Here is a 20,988-nt window from a genome sequence, read left to right on the forward strand (position 1 = left end):
TCATTGCAACAATATGATTATCAATATCATATCCTTGCAACAGAAAAGTTGTTTTACCTTATACCTATCAGCTAGTTTAAAATGTTTAAAAGTTTTTTTCATATTAAATTTAGTCCACTGTTTATTTCCTCACTTCCCTGAACAAGAATGCAGGGATCTTTGTTTTGTACACTGAAGAATCTTAAAAAATAAGGACAATGTCTGCACATAGTGTATGCTCAATAGATATTTTTGAGTAAATATTCTCCAAAAGACAATTATGTTAATTTGAAACGTACATATTTGATGTTTAATTATTGTAAACTTAATTGAAAATGCTTTGAGTTTTCAAATATAAACAATTGTTAAGTTTAGCCCAATGCTGCCTCCTTATATATTCTAAATTTGACCTAATGGTTTCTCTGTGCACAGTAAACTGTAACCTTTCCATGTGTAAACAGACTGCAACCGTCTTTTGTGCCAATCACTGAGGTTTGGCCAAAGGTGGCCAACTGTTCAAACCAGGCTCAAATGAGGCAAACACCAAGCTGTAACCAATCCGGCTGTTTCTGTACCTAATTTCTGTTTTCTGTACATAACTTTCCTTTTTCTGTCCATAAATCTTCCACCATGTGGTTATGCTAATCTCTCTCTCAGCCTATTCTGGCCTGGGAGGCTTCCTGATTAGAGAATTATTCTTTGCTCAATTAAACTTGTTAAATTTAATTTGTCTAAGTTTCTTCTTTTAATGCTATATTTTATGAGAATCTGAGCCTGATAAAGGGTAGGTTAACTCTTCCATACTTGTTTCCTTTCTGATTTTGATCCTTTTTGGTGATTAACTAAGATAGGCTTATTTTCCATTTTCAAAATAGGTACAGTAAGAATACCTATCTCATATGGCTATGTTATAATGGTTAAATTAAATAGTTAATTTATATTAAGTGCTTCTCACATAGTAAGTGCTCAATAAATGTTATCATCATCATTACATCATGCTGATGTAATCGATTACTATTGAGGCAGTATGCAGTCAAGGAAGAAAAAGAAAGAAAGAAGGAAGGAAAGAAGGAAAAGAGAGGAGAGGAGAGGAAAGGAAAGAAAGGAAGGAAAGGGAAGGAAAGAAAGAGAAGGAAAGAAAGAAAGAAAAGAGGGAGGAAGGAAGGAAGGAAAAAAGAAAAAAATACAAACTTGATCTCACATTCATTTTTGAGCTCCATTTATTTAAGGTTCTTAGGATATAAGAATGCTCTCAGCATACACTAAGCCTATAACAACTTAATTACATATACAATGTACAATTTCTGGTATAATTTGATCTTTTAAATATCTTCTATCATCAGCTAAGTGGCTTCAACAAAAGTATCTTTGAATAACTTTTAAAATGCCAAATTATGTATGCTATCTTATTGCTCATACATGTTTGAAACTCTGGATTAGTAGAGTAACAGTTACATTTAGAAAGTAAATTTTTGTATACACTAGTTTCTCCTGAGGATAGACCTTTTTAAGAACAGAGTGCTGTGGTGTATTTCAAAATGGTTCCTTTTCCCCTCCCCCAGGGATTTTTGTCAGATATTTACTGTGAGAACCTAGTCTCACAATATGTATGTATTTACATACTTAGTGCATGTACGTCTGTACATACAAAAGGCTTACACACTGGTCCCCATTTTTAAAGCTGGCAACTTAATCTCTAATCGTTGTAGGAATTTGCAAATTATCCTTCAGTCTAAGAAAAAATTTCTCAGGTAAACACTTCCACAATTCTTTATTCTGTATTCTCTTCAGGAGTTGTAAACTTCTTCATGTTTTTTCTACTAAGTCTGTAAGTCACAATTCCTTTTATATATCCACTACATGTATTGTGCAGGTTAATACTGTTCCTCTTACTAGAGCAATAGCCTGACTTTAGATAAAACTGGCTCTGCCATAAAAGCCTCAAACCTTTAATTTCCAATGATAAGTTTAGCATCTCAAATATTTAAAGTAACCCTAGGTCCAACACATAATAGCAAACAAGAAATACAATTTTAGAAAAGCCCTTATAGTACATTCCAACGAATATCTTCCAAAACCTTTAAGAAAATTTCCATAAATAGTCTACTTTTCTATTTTCTTTTTGAATATTAAACTTTAGTATAACATTATACAGGTCTCCCTCCATAGCCATCAGGGATTGGTTCCAGGACTCCTGTGGAAACCAAAATCCACAGGTGCTGGAATCCCTTACATAAAACGGTGTAGCATTTGCATTAACCTATGTTGTACATTCCCCTGTATTCTTTAAATCATCTTTAGATTATGTATAACATTTAATACAATGTAAAAGCTATGTAAACAATTGTTTTATTGTATTTTTCTGTTGTTTTTTACTGTTGTATGGCTATTTTTATTTTTTTTTTATCCTGAGTATTTTTTATCTGCAATTGCCTGAATTCATGGATGCAAAACCCCTTGATATGGAGGGCCAACTGAAAATGTCTTACTAAAAAAATCTATCACCTAAAAAATCTATCATAGGCTTCCAGTTTCCATTTCTGTATGTAAGGAGCTTAGAAGTCACCACTCCGTCCCTTTCCCAAGTAAAAAGTTAAACAGACTGAAAAATCAGCACTCTTTTTGGATTCTTAAGAAAAATGAGGACACAGAGCACAATTCTGACTCTCATGGTTGGAGAAATAGGCAAATGCGGAGTCACAGCTTACCAGACAGAAACCCGTGAGAGGAGTCATAGGAACCAGTGCTGTGGTAGAAAAACCTGAACTGTAATTGACAAATTGCTAGAGGCTCAGGATGAAAAAGTCTGAATGAAAAACTCTAGGGGAACCAAGACAGAGAAGGACTCTCGCACTCCGTGAGTTTTACCCCCAGGAGCTCGACTAGCTTCTCACAGTAAACACCTGAGAAAAATCCCAGTGGGAGGGGAAAAGGAACCATTTTGAAATACACTACAGCACTCTGTCATTCTTAACAAGATCTGTCCTCAGGAGAAACTAGTTAATCAAAGGCTAACTTGCTGGGTACTGTCAGAGCCTAACTGATCTGGGGAAAGGAAAACCCCCAACTCTAGCCCACTCTAGCTTTTCATGTGGAGGAAGAGAAATACTCAACTCCAGGCATCCTGTCTTCACTAAAGTGGGGGGAAAAAGAAACTGAGAAACACTTGTGAAGTTCACAGTCCAAAAGCCAATGCTCACTAAATGACTAAGACCTAATAATAGGACTACAGAGTGCACCACATAGCTCCATACTTTACCACCATGTTACTAGAGGCCTATTTACAGCAGTTCCTTTTACCCAGTACATCATATCTGACTATCAAGAAAAAAATTATAAGGCATACTGAAAGGGAAAAAAACCACAATTTGAAGAAATACGCAAGCATCAGAACCAGATATGGCAGGGATGTTGAAATTATCAAACTGGGAACTTAAAATAAATATGATTAATATGCCAAGTGCTCTAATGGATAAAGGACACTATGCAATAACAGATGGAGAATGTAAGCAAAGAGATGGAAATCTTAAGAAGGAACCAAAAGAAATGCTGGTGATCAAAAACACAATAGCAGAAATGAAGAGTGCCTTTGATGAGCTTATTCATAGATTGAACACTAGCTGAGGAAAGATCTCTAAGCTTCAGGTAAATCAATAGAAACCTCCAAAACCAGAAAACAAAGATAAAACACACACACACACACACACACACACACACACACAGAGAGAGAGAGAGAGAGAGAGAGAGAACAGAATACCCAAAGATTGTGGTACAACTCTAAAAGGTATATGCATAATGGGAATATCAGAAGATGAAGAAAAAGAGATAAGAACAGAAGAAATATTTGAAACAATAATGACTGAGAATAAATGTCAGACACCAGACCATAAATCTAAGAAACTCAAAGAACACCAAAAAGGATAAATGTCAAAAAAACTATACCTAGGTGTATCATCTGAAAATGCTTTTAAATATCTTTTACCTGGATATCTTATACTCCTTTAAATCAGTACAAAGGTATGACAGTCATTAATCAACTCATTAATCTTACAATTCCCCTTTCCCTCTGGATAGAAAGCAGTACTGCACTTCATAGTTCCCCATTCAAAATTTAGCAATTTGCTTTGACTAATGAAACTCTAAATGCCATTGCATAATGAGCCACACTCCCTTCCCACTGCTGCAGTGATCATGGAAGTATATTCGGATAAAACCTTCTAAATCTTGGATCCAGAACCGTGCTACCAACTCATTTTGGATATGTAGTCTGTGTGTCGTGTTAAGACATTGAAATTTGGGCTTGCTTGTTTCTACAGCATAACCTGAGCTCCTCTGACTGATACAAAGGGTTACTTTTCCCCAGAAGCCTTTCATAAGTACAACATAGTCTGATTTAAATGCTGCTTCTCCAAGTGATGACAGCATTCTATTCATAGTCTTATTATAACACAATACTATAGTAAAATGGCTGCTGGAATTATCCATTTCCTTTGTTAAACTATACTCCTGAAGGTAGGAACTGTCAATGCCTAGCTCATAGTAAGTAGTTAAAACACATTTACTGGATTCATTGATCATTCATACATTCACTCATCAAGGGCCAGGGACCACTCCGCTTACTAGAGATGAGTGAAAACAGAGCAAACCAAAATTCCTGACTTCATATGCCTTATATTCTTATGAAGGATAATGATAATAAGCAAGACAAATAAGTATAAATATATAGTTTAATAGATAGTGATAAAAATTATAGAGGAAAGAAAGAATATAAAGCTTTGGATGGTCATCAGGTAAGGCTCCATTTAGACGGTGAACTTTTAATAACGACCAAAAGAAAAGTAAGGAAATTGGTCCCATACAATTGCTATATATGGATGAAGAGCAATTCAGTAGAAAGAATAGCAAGTGCAAAAATTCTGAGATGAGAAAATGCCTGGCATGTTCAGAGAACAAAAAGGAAGGCAGTATGCCCAGGGCAAGAGAATGACGATGAGCAGAGTTAAAGATGAAATTAGAGAAATAACAAAGGTTCAAGTACTGTAGAGTCATTTAAGCCAGTTTAAAAGCTTTATTTAGATTTGATGTTGAGTAAAATGGAGAGCTATTTAAAGGCTTTGAGTAGAGTGAGGAGTGGGAAAGAACAGTAAGCGATGAGGTCAGAGCTAAACAGAGGCCCATATTCTTCCATTTTATGTCATATTTCCTCTCTCCACAATACATGAGAAAAATGGATGTATCAATTTACTAAGAAATATTGCTGAGTAAATGATATTTTATGATGATATTAATATGTTTATTACTTAATATGCAGGAACAGTGACTAAAACCAATAAATAATTATCAAAATATTGCAATATACCAAAGTATAATAATGTACTGAACATCAAGACAGACGAAGCATTTAATGTAGCAACAAATCTTTAATGGACAATTGATAATACTAAACATTTAACAAATAAGTCAGTTATAAATGTATAGCTTTATAAATGTTACTTCATTTATTTGGATTTGCTGAAATATCACAAAATAAATACAAGTAAAAACATTTTCTTATTGTAATACTGCCTTCCATAAGAAAAACCTATGCTTGGAACCCAGGTTCATTGCCAGAAGAAAACAACCCAAAGCAATAAGTACAAAGTGAAAGAAAACAAACCACAAATCAAAACACCTTTTGCAAAATGTTAAATCAAATAAACACACCTTGCGCTGTGTCTTTGATGCTGCCAAGTCTAAACTCTGGAGAGCTGCCAAGGGGCAAGATGTTTCCAAAGCCAATGTCTTTAGTTAGGTAGCAGTGCTAGCATTCCTGGCAAATTCAATTCCAAATACCAAAAATAATATTCTTGGTGATTTTTCTTACTGAAATTCAAAACAAAGTACATAGAAATAGTAAATGGATGATCTCCAGTTCCCTAATTGTCCACAAATTTAAATCACAGGGAAATCATTTCCAAAAGGTGTTTCTTGGTTTGCCAACTCTGTTATTTATTCAATCCGAATACGTTTCTATGCCAAATATAATTGGAAAATGTTGCATATTATGCCCCATTTTAACAAGGCACATTTTCATATTATTATGAAGGCTCTGAGAAGTCCTGTAACAGAAAAATCTACTTAAATTTATGTGACCCAGTGTGTCTTAAACAATTATCTGAAAATTAGCAGGAGATGCTTCCACTGCTTTCTAAAGTCAAGCATAAATGTAAAGAGACTGATATAAAATTATTTTCTGTTATTTTTAATTTGCACAAGTTTGACTTTAAAAACAATTATATTTATTCAGTTATAAATGTTTAAGTATATGTTACTTTCTAAATGCACATTTTAAAAGCAACATGGAATAATAAGCAGGTAATGCATGATTTATTCATTTTTGTTCAGTGAATATTTACCGAATAACTATTAAATGCCAAGCAATGAACTTATGTCAAGTTTTACACTGCAATTGCTCTCATATGGATAAGAGTATAAAATTTAAATATTTCCAAACTGGGGTCTAATAATAATACCAACTCAAAAGTTAACCCCAACTATTTGGGAACACAAGCTTTACTTTACTAATTCTAACGAGATAATTAAAAATAGCAATTTTGGGGTTACTTTTAAATAGTGTTATCAATACAAGTCAAGAATAATAATATGAAAGAATAATCCTTTTTAACAAAGGTGCTACAAAATAATAAAGTTGAACCCTTCCTCGCACCAAACACAAAATTTAATTCAAGATGAATCACAGAACTGAATGCAAAGACTAAAACTATAAAACATTTAAAGGAAAACATAGGAATAAAACTTTATTACTTTGAGTTTGAAAATAGTCTCTTAGATACAACACCAAAAGCACAAGCAACAAAATAAAAAAACAGACAAATTGAACTCCATGAAAATAAAAATTTTATGCTTTAAAGAACATGACTAAAAAAGTGCAAAGACAGTCCGCAGAATAGAAGAAAATACTTGCACACCATATATATAATAAAAGTCTTATATCCAGAATATATAGAGAACTCTCACAACTCAACATAAAAGATCAAATAATACAATTTTAAGTGGGCAAAGTATTTGAACAATTTTCCAGAGAAAACATACAAATTGCCAAAAAGCACATGAAAAGATGCTCAACATCATTAGTCATTAGGAAAATCCAAATAAAAACCAAAATGAGACACCACTTTACTCCTAGTAGGATGGTTATTTAAAAAAAATGCAAGTGGAGATGAGGAATGTGGAGAAATTGGAACCTTCATACATTGCTGGTAGAAATGTAAAATGATACAGCCACACTTTGAAAAGTTTGGCAGCTCCTCAAAAATCCAAACACAGAGTTACCACGTGACCAGCAATTTTACTCTTAGGTATATGTCCAAGAAAAATGAAAACATCTCCACACAAAAACTTATATACAAATGTTCATAGCAGCACTATTCTAATAGCCAAAAAGTAGAAACAACTCATGATGAACAGGTATAAAAATGTGGTATATATCTATATGGTGGAATATTAAAAAGAATGAAATATTGATAATGCTGCAACATGGATGAACCTTGTAAACATGTATCTAAGTGAAAGAAGTCAGTCACAAAAGTCCACTTATACATAACTTCTATTGTTCCCTTTATATGAAATGTCCAGAATGGGAAGGTCAATAGAGAAAGAAAATAGATTAGTGGTTCCTCAAGGAAGCAAAGGCAGAAGGGATGGGAACTGACATAATGGGTACAGAATTTCTATTTGAGATAATGAAAATATTCTGAAATTAGATAGTTGCACAATATTGGGAATATTCTAAAAACTCCTGAATTATACACTTTAAAATGATAAACTTTATGATTGTGAAATATAGCTCAATAAAGCTGTTATTAAAATACAAGTATCATAAAAATACAACTCTACAGTCCTTATCCAAAATGTTTGGGCTAGATATGTCTTGAATGATTTTAGATTATAAAAATGTAACAAATCTCATCTACCATAATTACATAACACTCCTGAAAGGATGTGGGGGAAGCCCATTAATACTTCATAGAAAAACCTTATGCCAATTAATTACCTAAATAGTCCCATGTCATTTCAAGTCTGTTTTTCGTCTCAATTAAGTTTGTAAAAAACTTGACAAAGTTTAATTTTGAAGAACTTTTGGAGTTTGAAAATGCAAGTGATGGGTGTTGGGAGCCTTATTAATGATGATTGTTAATATTAGTAATAATAGGAGCTAAGCATTTGTTGACTAGCAACTACCATGGCAAACACTGCGGTAAGCACATCACATATCACAAATTTTCATAACATTTCTGTATGACAGGTACAATTTCCCAGCTGAGGAAATTGAGTTTCCTAATGATTAACTGACTTGCCCAAGCATGCAAAGTTGACAGGGAAAGGAGCAGATTAGAACTCAAATCTATCTGATTATAGAGCTTACTCTCTTTCCTCTATGTATTAGAGTATGTTGAGACCATTCACCAGAACTACAGACTCTACCTCTGTAAAATGGAGTAAGACCCTTTTTACACATACATACATGTATACATAAGCATATATACATATATGTATGTATATAAGTATACGTATGCATGTATGTATACATAAAATTAATGTATGTACATAAAATATATGTATATTTATGTATACATACACATACAGATACACATATATAAACATATATATATGAAGTAAGAATGAAATGAAGTATTTCTATGGAAATGTGTCAAATATAAAGGTCTACATAAATATGAGACAATATCATCTGAGTAACTATTTTCATTATATATCTAGATCAAGGTTCAAAGGGGATGTTTTCACTTAAATTTTACAAAGGCATTCCAAACAAACGTATTAATTTTATTAGAAGAAATGCAAAGCATTAATTTAAACATTGTTTTTAAATATCTAAGCAAAGAAAATCTAAATATATTCAAGTGGTCTATAACTAAACTTCGATCATCTCAAACTTTCATAAAGTTTTTATAAGCCATATATAAAAGTGGTGCAGTATGCAAGCATATACATATTGTCTTAAAGCAGTTCTATCTACTCAGGAGAAGCCAGAACAGATTACGTTTTTACTTTATAAGTAACTTCTTAATATTCTAAAAATGTTTAATGATTTACATTTATTTAACAGCCTGCTCACATAAGTTTACCTACCACGTAAGTTCCTAGGGTAACTAGGGGATTGTTTATATATTCCCCCTTAAAGGAAAACCTATGTATACCTCAATACAACTTTTATTCCATGAAAGTATAATCATAGAATTAAAGAATTTTAGAAAGTGTGGTACAGTATTTGAAAAAGCTTCAGAACCATTTCAAAATACCAATTTGATCATATTGCTCTCCATTTGAAAACCTGAAATGGATCCTCATTGCCTACAAGATGCAAATAGTTTTGCATGTCATATAAGAGCCTCCTCAGCCTTTGCCAGCAGGTTCATACTGCCTCAACTCTACCCACTTTTCTCTAGATTAGGCCCCAATCACTAAACTTCTTTTGATTTTCCAATCACAAGAACCCATTGACAGCTTAATAGCTTTACAAATCTTGTTATTACTTATTTCAATGTTGCTCAGCCCTAGCCTTGTCTAACTTGAATTCATAGGCACCCTTCAAGACCCCATTTCAATCAATTACGTACTTTCTCTGTATAATTCACCTATACCTGCTGGACAAATCTTTGGTTATCTGATTGATATGTAACTCACTTATTAAATATTGTACATACTTATCTCTATAAACATCTAGAATTTTGGCATATAATAGTATCCATTATTTCTTATTATAATATTGAGATATTACCTGATTTTCATCTTTGGAAATAAAACTGTAAAATATTTACATGAATTTTGTTTCATTTATGGAATAGAGATGGAAAAGAGAAGACGTGGATTATAAAATGCAAATAGTAATAGATTCCTAAGGTTAACCTTAACCCATATAAGACCAAAGAGATGCTGGGGTAAGTCGAACACTGAAGGGCAAAAATTGAAAACTCTGAGTCCCTTGAACTGAAAAGAAAAGTATACTATGGCTTACAATTCAGGTCAGGAGTTGGAAAACTTCTTCTGCTTTCTAGATACAAATATTATAGGCTTTGGATGTCAAGAGGGAAAATCAAATTATAACAATGTGACTATGATTTTCGTGTGCTGAGATGCAGAGCAAGACAATGAAAGTGCCTCATGTGCACCTCTGTGGCAATTACACAACTCTGCTGTATTGTATTGTACTGTAAAAGCAGCCACAGACAATATGTAAACAAATGCGTGTGATTGTTTTCTAATAAAACTTTCTTTATAAACAATTAAATTTGAATTTTACATAATTTCCACATGTCACATGTAAACGAATGAGTGTGGTTGTTTTCTAATAAAACTTTATTTATAAACAATTAAATTTGAATTTTACATAATTTCCACATGTCCACATTATCCTTTTGATGTTTTTCAACCTTTTAAATATGTACAAACCATTCCAAGCTCACGGATCATAGGATACACAAGGTGAGCCAGATCTGGCTTGCTGGTCATAGTTTGCTAATCAATTGTTTGGGGATATTTTTTAATCTATTCATACTCATGGATTATCAGGTTTCCCCTCTGGCATACATGAGTCAGAAGTTCACAAAATTTTATTTAAATCTAGGTCTTTCTTATTGAATTAATTGTACAGTATACATCTTCTCATGCAAACAATGTTTTATATTAGCAGTCAATTTTTAGCTATATCTAACAAAATTATTTAAAGCCTGGGGTATACCATCAGTTATATACATGCATACACACAAACACACACACACACACACACACACACACACACACACACAATGGCTTTTGTGTTGATATTGCATTATCTCATAATAAGCTGGTATCTTACGGTCTTTTTCCTCAAAAGGAAACATGAAGTAGTTTAGATTCCTTTATACAGATGCTCCTCAACTTACCATGGGTCAAAAATATCTTAAATGGAAAATGCATTTAATACCCCAATAAACCCATAGTAAAATTGAAATATTGTAAATCAAACCATCTTAAGTCCAGATGCTTTTCAACTTATGATAGAGTTACATACCAATAAACCCATCATGAAGTTGAAAAACCGTAAGTCAAACCATCGTAAATCAGGGACGGACTGTATACGTAAGAGTGGTTTTCTGTTGCCATCACACGAGAATTACAAACTGCCTGGGAATTTTTTTTAACTATAAACATGTTGCTCTGTTGTTTTCTGGCATTTCATACTACAGAAAAGAAGTCTGAGGCCAGCCAAATAACATGTTTTTTCCTTTTCTTTCATGATATGGAAAATATTTATTTTCTTTATCATCATCATTTGACAATTTTGTGATTTTTGTGCCTCTTTAAGTTGTCATGCCTTACATGAAAAAGGCCTTTCTTCCTTCATAGGTCTTTTTCAGCTCAGGAAAGTTTTTTCTCCTATTTATTTTTAAAGTTATTTTTCTTTCAAATGCTCTGTTCTCTTCTTTAGGAACAACTATTTGTCTATCTATCTATCTATCTATCTATCTATCTATCTATCTATCTATCCACCTTGTCTCTTTTTCAGAGACTCCAAATATCCACACAGTGGACTCTATTCTTTATTCTCCATATATCATCTTTTTATGATTTCCAATTTTTTAACTAAAATAACCTCTCAAATCTATTCTCTACACTGACTAAACTTTGCACAACGACATCAATTCTATTTGTTACTGCCTCAAATATAGACTTTTTAATGCTTTTGTGATAGGCAAAATAATGTTCCCCCAATCCAAAAATGTCCAAGTCCTAATTCCCATAACCTACAAATAAGTTACCTTAGATTGCAGAAGGGACTTTGCAGACATGATTCAATGAAGAACCTGAAAATGGAGAGATTGTCCTGAATTATCTGGAAGTGTCTTCAAAAGTAGATAACCCTTCCAGGTGTGGTCAGGAGATGTGACAACAAAATAAGTCAGATTGCTGCAATGTTGCTGGCTTTCACGTTGGAAGAAGGGGGCCATAAGCCAAGGAATGTGGGCAGCCTCCGGAAATTACAAAAGACAAGGAAACCAACCGTCTCTCCTAGAGCCTCCAGAAAGGAATGCAGCCCTGTTCCAACTTTGATTTCAGCCCAAAGTGACCTATATCAGACTTCTGAACCACAGAACCGTCAGATACTAAATTTGTGTTGTTTTAAGTTACTAAATGTGGGGTAACGTGTTATAAGAGGAACAGAAAACTGATATGGCTCTCATATTTTCAGTTTCTCATCATTTTGTTTTCTCTTACTATCTTCTATCACTTCATCACTGTCTGCTATTTTTACATGAAGTTCTCCTATCCATAGAAGCTATGTATTCTTGAATGTGTTGTATAGCAAATAACTCCCCGAAATGTTCTTCCTTCCTTAGCTTAAAATTATTTTTAGAGATTCATAGGTATGCCTCTGAGTCTTCTACTGATAACCTCTGCCTTGATTTTGTAGGATGTCTTGTTTCACTTGATTTATTTTCAAATGTTAATTTATCCAGAATATTTTAGCACTGAAAAAACTGTATAGATAATTTCTACATAAGCCAGTGTTTTCCATTTATCGATAAAGGGGACGGTGTTGAGGGGAGGCAGAAAATGAACTCCCTAGGAATGCAGACAAAGCAGAATCGGAAACTGGGAGGTTCTTTTTAACACTGTACCTTCCCATCCTGAAAAAAAACATCTGATATACCTCCTCTGCCCAGAGAGATTCAGTACTATATACTGAGTCAATGTGAATGATAGCAAGCATTATAATGCTCAAGCATGTTGTTCAAAAAAAAAGAAAAATCTTCAACCTTTTCCACATAGATAATTAACTTGACTGGCAAGTTATTAATACCCAGCAAAGGATATTTATACCTACAGAGCTAAGTCTAAAACTTTCAATACAGTGCACCTTCCACCTGCTGTAGTTAATAAACTGTAATCCACAATTAGGACTTTGCCACAGGTATCCATATAGTTCATTATTCTATACCCTGCAATATTTGAATATTTTAACATTCAAAGTATGTAAAACAAATGTTATTTGGATTAGCCTATCTTTCTTTTGTCGTTGTCAAAATTTTAAATTGTTCAATATAATTGGTCTGTTATTTTTGCAACTACGTCGCTAAATAATACTACTACAGAAGAATTAAGCTACTTTATGCTGTTGTCATTCTCCATTTCAGTGGCTTAAAAGTCATGCGACTAACAAGAGTCTTTCATTAATGGAACTGTCTTTGCCTTCTGAGTCAAAAAAAACCTGTTAAACCACTGAATATGGAGTATTTACCTTTTTATTGTTTAACATTTCAAAATTACGAATTAAGTAGGAATCATTTATTTTTCATGGAAACATATACCTATCTCACTCTATTGTTGCAACGATGCTGAACATTTCTACCATATAAAAAGGGTCTAAATATATATAATGGTATCAAAAATTAGCTCTAGGCCTACATGATCCTTAACTGTTTAATAGGAAATTTGAGAATATCAAATATGATCAAATATGTATCACTATTTTCCATTAGTATTATTTTAGTCACTCTGGATGAATACCAAAAAAACCACAAAATTCTAAGTAAAATTGTTCAAGACATTAACACTTTGAGTCAAATCTACTGATATCAAAAACACAGACACATATGCACAAATATTAAGGAGAAAGCTGGCTGAGTTTCGGGTTTCTACATAGAGGAACGTCCACTGGAGCAGGGGCTCTCAAAAGATGCTTTGGCATTGGAGTAAGACAAAGAAATTCTTCACTGAGCTGATAGACCTCTACATTGCACAATATTTATCATCTCTGAACTTCAGGATCCCAAAAGCCAGTAGTACTTCCTTTAAAGAAATTAGAATAATTTTAAAACACCCTGGCATATTTCAAATACCCCAGAGGTGTCACCCAGAATTGAAAACCAGAGCACTAGATTAACAGTCCTGGCCTCAGATCCCACTTCTTCACAGCTTACCAAAAAGAGACTTATCTGACTGGTTCACATTACTCCACCAGTAGAGCTAACCCATTATAAACCAGTAAGCACTGGAGATTTTCCGTCTTTTATTACTCTCTCTGCCCTAGACCATGAAATGCAGTAACTGTAAGTAAGCATATCTGTTCACAGTCTGAAATTTTTCTCTCAGCTGAACTAAAGTCTAGGTTCTGGGAAAGAGAGTAGGAGTAAAAGGGGATAGGAAGTACTAGTACTCATTTTAGGTCTCATTTTTGGATAAAGCACTATCCCCAATCCACTTGTTATTGCAAGTTGAAGTTGATATGGCAGGTGCCACATGTCTGTTTACAAACTCAAGAGAGGAGTGAAAGAGCTATTATTGAGCCCCTAAAAATCTCTAAATCCATTGTAATGCTCTCTCTAAGCCATTTGTCTTTATCCCTGTTTCTCTACCAGAAACGAACAGAGTTGAGTAAAGAAAGAACGAGTCAAGTACCAAACAGTTCAAATAAAATTACAAGTACTAATGAAATAACAGGTACTCCTATATACATTCATGCATTTTACAAAAGCAATAGCTCTTTACCTCTTCAAGTTTTTCCTTATCCAATAACAACTTTTTATATCTACTACTGATGTCCACTTTTATTGATAAAGCTAGATAGGAAATCAGACCAAAGAAAATAATGAACTCTATTTACAGATTTCTATATGAATATAGAAATCAGGAAAAGAGCCACAGTGAAAACAACCACATTCTTTTTAGCCACAAATTAAAATGTTATAAAAGATTATTCACTTAGGTTTTTTTTTTAAAAAAAAAAGAGTTCTAAGTATCAAGTAATGATATTCCAGTGGCATGTACTAAAAGTAATCAGCTTTTCTTTGTCCAAAATGGACCTGAATAGATGAGAAAGTTTATGTATTTAATGTTCATCTCAAAAGTACAATTTTGGCCAGACGTGGTGGCTCACGCCTGTAATCTCAACACTTTGGGAGGCCGAGACGGGCGGATCACCTGAGGTTGGGAGTTCGAGACCAGCCTGACCAACATGAAGAAACCCCGTCTCTACTAAAAATATAAAATTAGCCGGGTGTGGTGGTGCATTCCTGTAATCCCAGCTACTCAGGAGGCTGAGGCAGGAGAATCACTTGAACCTGGGAGGCGGAGGTTGTGGTGAGCTGAGATCGTGCCATTGCACTCCAACCTGGGCAACAAGAGTGAAACTCCGTCTCAAAAAAAAAAAAAAAAAAAATTACAATTTCACATTTTTCTCAAAATATTTGACAATGTTCTTTTTACTTGTTTAAATACCAGAATATGCTTTAAGAGGTTATGATCAAAGGGCATTTGGGATAAAACATGGATTATATGGTTTTGTAAGATCGCAACAAATAACTGAACATTAGTAGTTCCCGTTTGTTAGCGCTCAAAAAAAAAAAGTACCATGGGAAAGGGGGCCCCAAAAGGGAACTGCAGATGACTGAAGGCCCTGAACTAAGATATGTTATGGTAAGAGGCACTGTGGAAGAAAGGCAAAAGCCCCACTCTGCTCCCAGCTATGTAGCCTTGGGTAAAAGTTACTTAGTCTCTCTGTAGGATGAGGCAAGTGGGAGAGAATAATTTCCTTATCCCCAAAGAAGTTGAACAAAAACAGGGTCCATTTAGGCTTAAAATTGCGCGTTTTTCTGAGGATCAAGTCAATAGCTTTCCCTGGTTTCTCAAAGTGGCAAATGACACCAAAAAGGTTAGTCATCCTTGCATTAAAAGGTAATGTTTCCCAATCCTTTCAGGTATATATATATACCTAGTGATATTAAAGAGGAAAAAGTGTCATTCAAGACATTACAGGTTCTAACCAGAACCAACACAGAATCAATAATGAATAGACAAGTGAATTTCTTCCCTATTTCTAAATAACCCTAAGATTAAAAAAAAAAAAAAAATCACAAGGGAAATTTGAAAATGCTTAAAGCTGAATGGCAATACTTATATGTGTTTATAAATTCGGATCATATAGACAAAAAGATTAAAAGCGTAATCAACAATGCTTTACATTTGTGTAGATCATTAATGATAATTTCACAATCAATTATTCCTCCTTTTTTAGGAAGGAAGGGCATATCCTAGAGTCCCCAATTGACAGATAACAAAATAATTATTGCCCAAGGACAAACATTTCTTAACCCTGCCAGTTTCCTGACTTGTAGGCCAATGCTCTTTCCAATGTTAACAAGCAGTATAAGCTTCCTTCCTGGGGGTTTACACTGTAAACCTGGCAGAGGAAAGTAAAAGATTTTTACCTCTTTTGTGTTTTCTCTCTAGAATGTTTGTTGTGCTGAATCATTAGGAGACAGAGTATATGAGCAAACTAAGATTTGAAATGGTTATCTGAGGTTACCATCTCATACCATACTTGTTGATCATTAAGTATGAGCCCAGTGAAGCAAAAACAGCTCTACAGGTTTAGCACACCTCTCCACAGTAGAGAATGAAAGGGAGATTATACATTGGGGCTCCTCTAGCAATAAATTGCTTCAACTTCTTCAGGAGGCTTATTAAGCTCAAATAAGCAGCAGAGAACTCCAAGTGGAAGAAACCTAATCTTCAATCCCCTTTTCCTAGTCATCCACGCGGACACCAACATCTGATGGATTCAGGAATACACCAAGCTCCAAGAAAAATACCCCCGCCTCCCAACCTCACCACCACCAATAAAGCCACCTAGTCCTGTCTGAATCTCTTCTCCGCAAATGTTTTGGTATGCAAATACTCGCTCATTAATAAGAGGAAGCAGGAGAAAGAGTGAAGAGGAGTACCATGGGAAAGGGGGCCCCAAAAGGGAACTGCAGAACCCAGAGAGCTGCACAGAGAAGTAAGCGGCCGCGAGTTATCGGACAGCACAAAGGAGCCAATCCCGAGCCGCGTGGAAGACCTTGGGAGGTGGGTGGGACTAACGTGTCCAGGGCCCAGCGGCTGGCGCCAGACACGCTGGCAGGGCGGGAACCGCGAGTTCCTTAGCAACCGCAATGGCCACGCCCACCGAACCCAGCACCCTCCATCCTCCACCCCGCAGCCAGCGCCCTGCTCAACGGGAACGAGTCCTTCAGTGATCACCGTACCTACTGGGTTTCCCGGACTTCGGGTTTCTCTTGCAGAGCCTCCCTCCGCCCAGCTCGCCCAAGTGCCGCTCCCAGGGACGGAACGACCGTCTCCTAAACGCTTTAGGGCTCGCTAAGGAGGTGCGCCCGTTTTCATTCCCGGACCCCGAGCTTCCCAGACAGGGTCTCCCCAATCCCCTCGTACTCGCCGGACACACACCTCAGCTCTGCCAAGGCAAGGGCCGACAAACTTCGTGTCCTGTGGGAAATGTTGCTGTCCACGGTCCTGTCACTCAGGGGCAGGGGCGGGACGAGCCAGCCGCACACCCCTACTCCCAAAGGGTGAGGCGGGAAAGAGGCGGGGCTCTGCCCGCAGGGGCGGGACCAGTCCTCAGCCTGCTCTCGGATTGGTCGGCCTTTCTCCCGCCTCTACGTCGGTCCACGACGCAAAGGCGCTGGCCCTGAGGCCTTTCCCTCATTTTGATGCCACTCCGGAGTTCTACTACCTGTCTCACGAGGTGACTGTAGAAATTAAAAATAAAGACTGTGACTTGTTTAGTAAATATAAAACGGAAAAATATGTTATTTTGATTATTGAACCCTCCCATCTCACACACACACACTCCCCAACTCACAGGATCATTCCTAAGGAGCATCCCTAAGTGGAAGGGCGCACTGTCTGTGTAAACAATCAATTCATTTCCCATTGAAATAGCAGAAAAAGAAAAAAAAATCGTTTTATATTAACATTAACCGGAGATTAATAAATTTAGGAAAGACTGCAAAAACATGACCGACAATTAGGAGCCTATGTTCAGGTACTCAATTTTCACATCTACAAAATGGGAATGAAATATTAAGATGTTAGTTATCGAAAAAGTACTCGAATATTGAATGCTTTATAAATTATACTCATGTAATCCTTACAAAACCCACTAAGAGTATTATCCACAGCCTATGAACAATGAAACACAGGCTAGGAAAGGCTAGATTTATTCAATCATTCAACAAATCTAAGTGCCTGCAGCCATCATTTTTTAATATTGTGGTAAACTAAATCTAAAATTCCTTCAAAAAATTATGCAACCTCCAATTTAATTTTTCTCTTGCTCACATAAAAGTCACCTTCCTCTAGGCCAGCCCCATCATATCTTTTTCCAAAAGCCCTTGAGAAAGAAAGTAGCATACCAAAAAAAAAAACTGAGACAAGTATAAATAGACTAACCAGAAGGCTTTCTGAAATCTCACAGGATATTATGGCCAGGAATTGAATCCAAAATGTAATTTTATTTTCTGTCCTCCTAAATCATTTTCTGGTCTCCAGTTCCTCTCCCAGAAATAAAGGTAGAGTTAAATGAGATTATATTAATACACTTAACCAGATTACTTATGTGTATGGCTTTAAAATAGTGAAACTCTTTTTCCTTCCATATTAAACCAAAACCCAGAAGGGTTTATCTTGTCTGATATGGTTGTAGTAAGAAAAAAGAAAAAAAAAATACCTATGGACAAGTGCCTTGAGATTCAATTAAAATGTTCATCATACCGTGATGCAATTGTTGGAATAAAAGAAACCCATTCCAATTACAAATAATTTTACACTCTTGACCTGCGGAATATCCAAATTCTTCTGAAAGCTTGCTAAATGTGAATAATTCTCTGTAAAACTTCCTTGATTTGTATGACTCAGAGTCCCCATTTTCTTTAATCTTTTAAAAATATTTGGCTTGGCCAGGTGTGGTGGTTCACGCCTGTAATCCCAGCACTTTGGGAGGCCGAGGTGGACAATTGCCTGAGGTCAGGAGTTCCAGACCAGCCTGGCCAACATGGTGAAACCCCGTCTCTACTAAAAATACAAAAATTACGCAGGCATGGTGGCAGGCACCTGTAATGCCAGCTACTCAGAAGGCTGAGGCAGGAGAATGGCTTGAGCTCAGGAGGCAGAGGTTGCAGTGAGCCGAGATTGCATCATTGCACTCCAGCCTGGGCAACTGAGTGGGACTCCATCTCAAAAAATAAAAATAAAAAATTGGTTTTAGACTAAAAAGAAAGAGTTATGATTATATATTAATAAGTATATAAATAAATGCTGTAAGATTTAAATAAAAGCAGTGAATGTACTTGAGTCCATTTTCATTACATATTTAAAGATGCACAGCAAATGCATTTGTTTGAATATTCTCACATACATAAGATATCATACATTTAAATAAATTATTATATGCATGTAAATGTGTAATAATTGAAATAAACACAGCTGTATACTCCCCATATGTACAGCTCCAGATGTTTGAAGCATGCACTCAAATTTCTGGAATTTTACACCTTGGTGTCTAGTTAAACATCCAGTAGAAAATACGTTCTACATATGCATAGGAATACATTTTAAAACTGTATGTATTGTTTCGAAGTAAGAATGGAACAGCAAATAATGAGTCTCTACCACTGCATTTCTTTTGTGAACATATTTTTATGAGATGAGCTTGTCCTAGCTAATTGTTCTACAAATAGTTTACTAATCTATAAATGGGCACTAACCAACTTACTCTATATGAATTTAACTATTGTAAAGTTGTCTTTCAAGTGTTTTTCAAAATAATTAAACTCCTAAATATTTCTAACTAATACCTCCGAGTAGAACATAATTTCAAGTGTGTAGTGCCAGCTATTTCTTTTACAAATGATATGTAGATAGAAGAGGTATATTGTAAATTTTGGAGTAGAAGAGTCTCATGCTATTCAAACTTCAAGTATTTATTTTTTACCTCATGTTCTACTATAAACCTTGGAACATGTTTAATTTGAAATCCTTCCATAGGCCCAAATGTATATTAGAAGAATGTATGAAGAAAAACATAATTAATACAATAAATAATTATATCTTAGGGAAACTGAACAAGAAGTAAATAGCTTAATGTAAAATTAAAACCTCCAGATGTATGTTATATGCTTATTTCTTTATCATATAAAGACATATATTATTGACTTACATTTCTAGCAAGTTGAAATATAAACTAGAATCTAATAATTGTATGTGCTGAAACCTTTGTCCTAGATGAATATGCATATTGCTTGAAATTTGAAACAAAATTCTATTTGAATCATTTGCAAAAATTTGTTTTAGAAACATGAAGCTCAAATATCTTAACAAAATTATGATTCTGTCAAAAGTGAATGATGCATATTATTTAATCTTATTCAGCAGTCCTTTGCCCTAAATTGTAAGACAAAATAATTATCCAACCTAACTCTCTGAGTAGCTTGGATTGCTTAATAGATCAAACACACATATTGCTATTTCCTTTCAATCATCCTAGGACAATATCAGGGAGGCAGTTAGGGTGACTTTTGATTAAAACACTTTAAGCAATGATTTCTCGTGTTAAGTTCATTTAAGAAAGCCCTGTGATCCCCAAAGTCTATGCTTGAAAGTTTTGATTTTAACTTATAGTACTATATTTTAAACCACTTAATAAAAACCAGAAAATGGGTTTGCTTTTCTTATAGAAAAATTTCCTTTTGAAAACTCAGAAAAGTAATAAAACATAAAAATATTTTCACTGACTTGTATATTATTTGAATTTATAGTTACATAGCACTTATGTAGAATGAACTCCCTGGAAAGGATGCAGGACAAGCAAGCTCAAAATTGAAGCTTAGGCTGGGCAGGTTCTTGGCTTTGCCAAGAAAGAATTCAAGGGCTAGCTGATGATGATAGCAACTCTTATTAAACTAAGAGTATACATCGGCAGTAGAGGTACTGCTTGGCAGTGTGCTCGGAGTAGCACCTCAGAGGCAGTTCTGCACTCATATGTATACCCACTTTTAATTATATGCAAATTAAGTGGTAGTTTATGCAGAAATTTCTAGGATGATGGTGATAACTTCCAGGTTGTAGGTTCATTGCCATGGAAAGGGGCAGTAACTTCTGGGTTTTGCCATG

At 35.0% G+C, this 20,988-nt stretch overlaps 1 protein-coding gene across 11 annotated transcripts in view; it reads right to left on the reverse strand.

The window, feature by feature from the left end:
- Nucleotides 1-17,380, reverse strand: part of TRIQK (triple QxxK/R motif containing) — an 86,130-nt gene extending 68,750 nt beyond the window's left edge. For 4 of the 11 annotated variants that reach the window (XM_032760032.2, XM_032760030.2, XM_058444488.1 and 1 more), the window contains exons 1-2: nt 17,266-17,380; nt 5,683-5,841 (exon numbers count right to left, since the gene is read on the reverse strand). Coding sequence is in view for 2 of the 11 variants with exons in the window: in XM_032760029.2 (XP_032615920.1) it covers nt 11,799-11,828 (30 nt within the window). In the remaining 9 variants the exon portion in view is untranslated. Of the gene's footprint in view, nt 1-5,682; nt 5,842-11,798; nt 11,844-17,066; nt 17,190-17,265 lie in introns of those variants that run through there. The other 7 variants (XM_032760034.2, XM_032760033.2, XM_058444490.1 and 4 more) reach the window with 4 other exon arrangements.
- Nucleotides 17,381-20,988: the final 3,608 nt, after the last annotated feature.

The sequence above is a fragment of the Hylobates moloch genome, unplaced genomic scaffold (genome assembly GCF_009828535.3).
Source record: "Hylobates moloch isolate HMO894 unplaced genomic scaffold, HMol_V3 SCAFFOLD_9, whole genome shotgun sequence".
NCBI classification, from domain to species: domain Eukaryota; kingdom Metazoa; phylum Chordata; class Mammalia; order Primates; family Hylobatidae; genus Hylobates; species Hylobates moloch.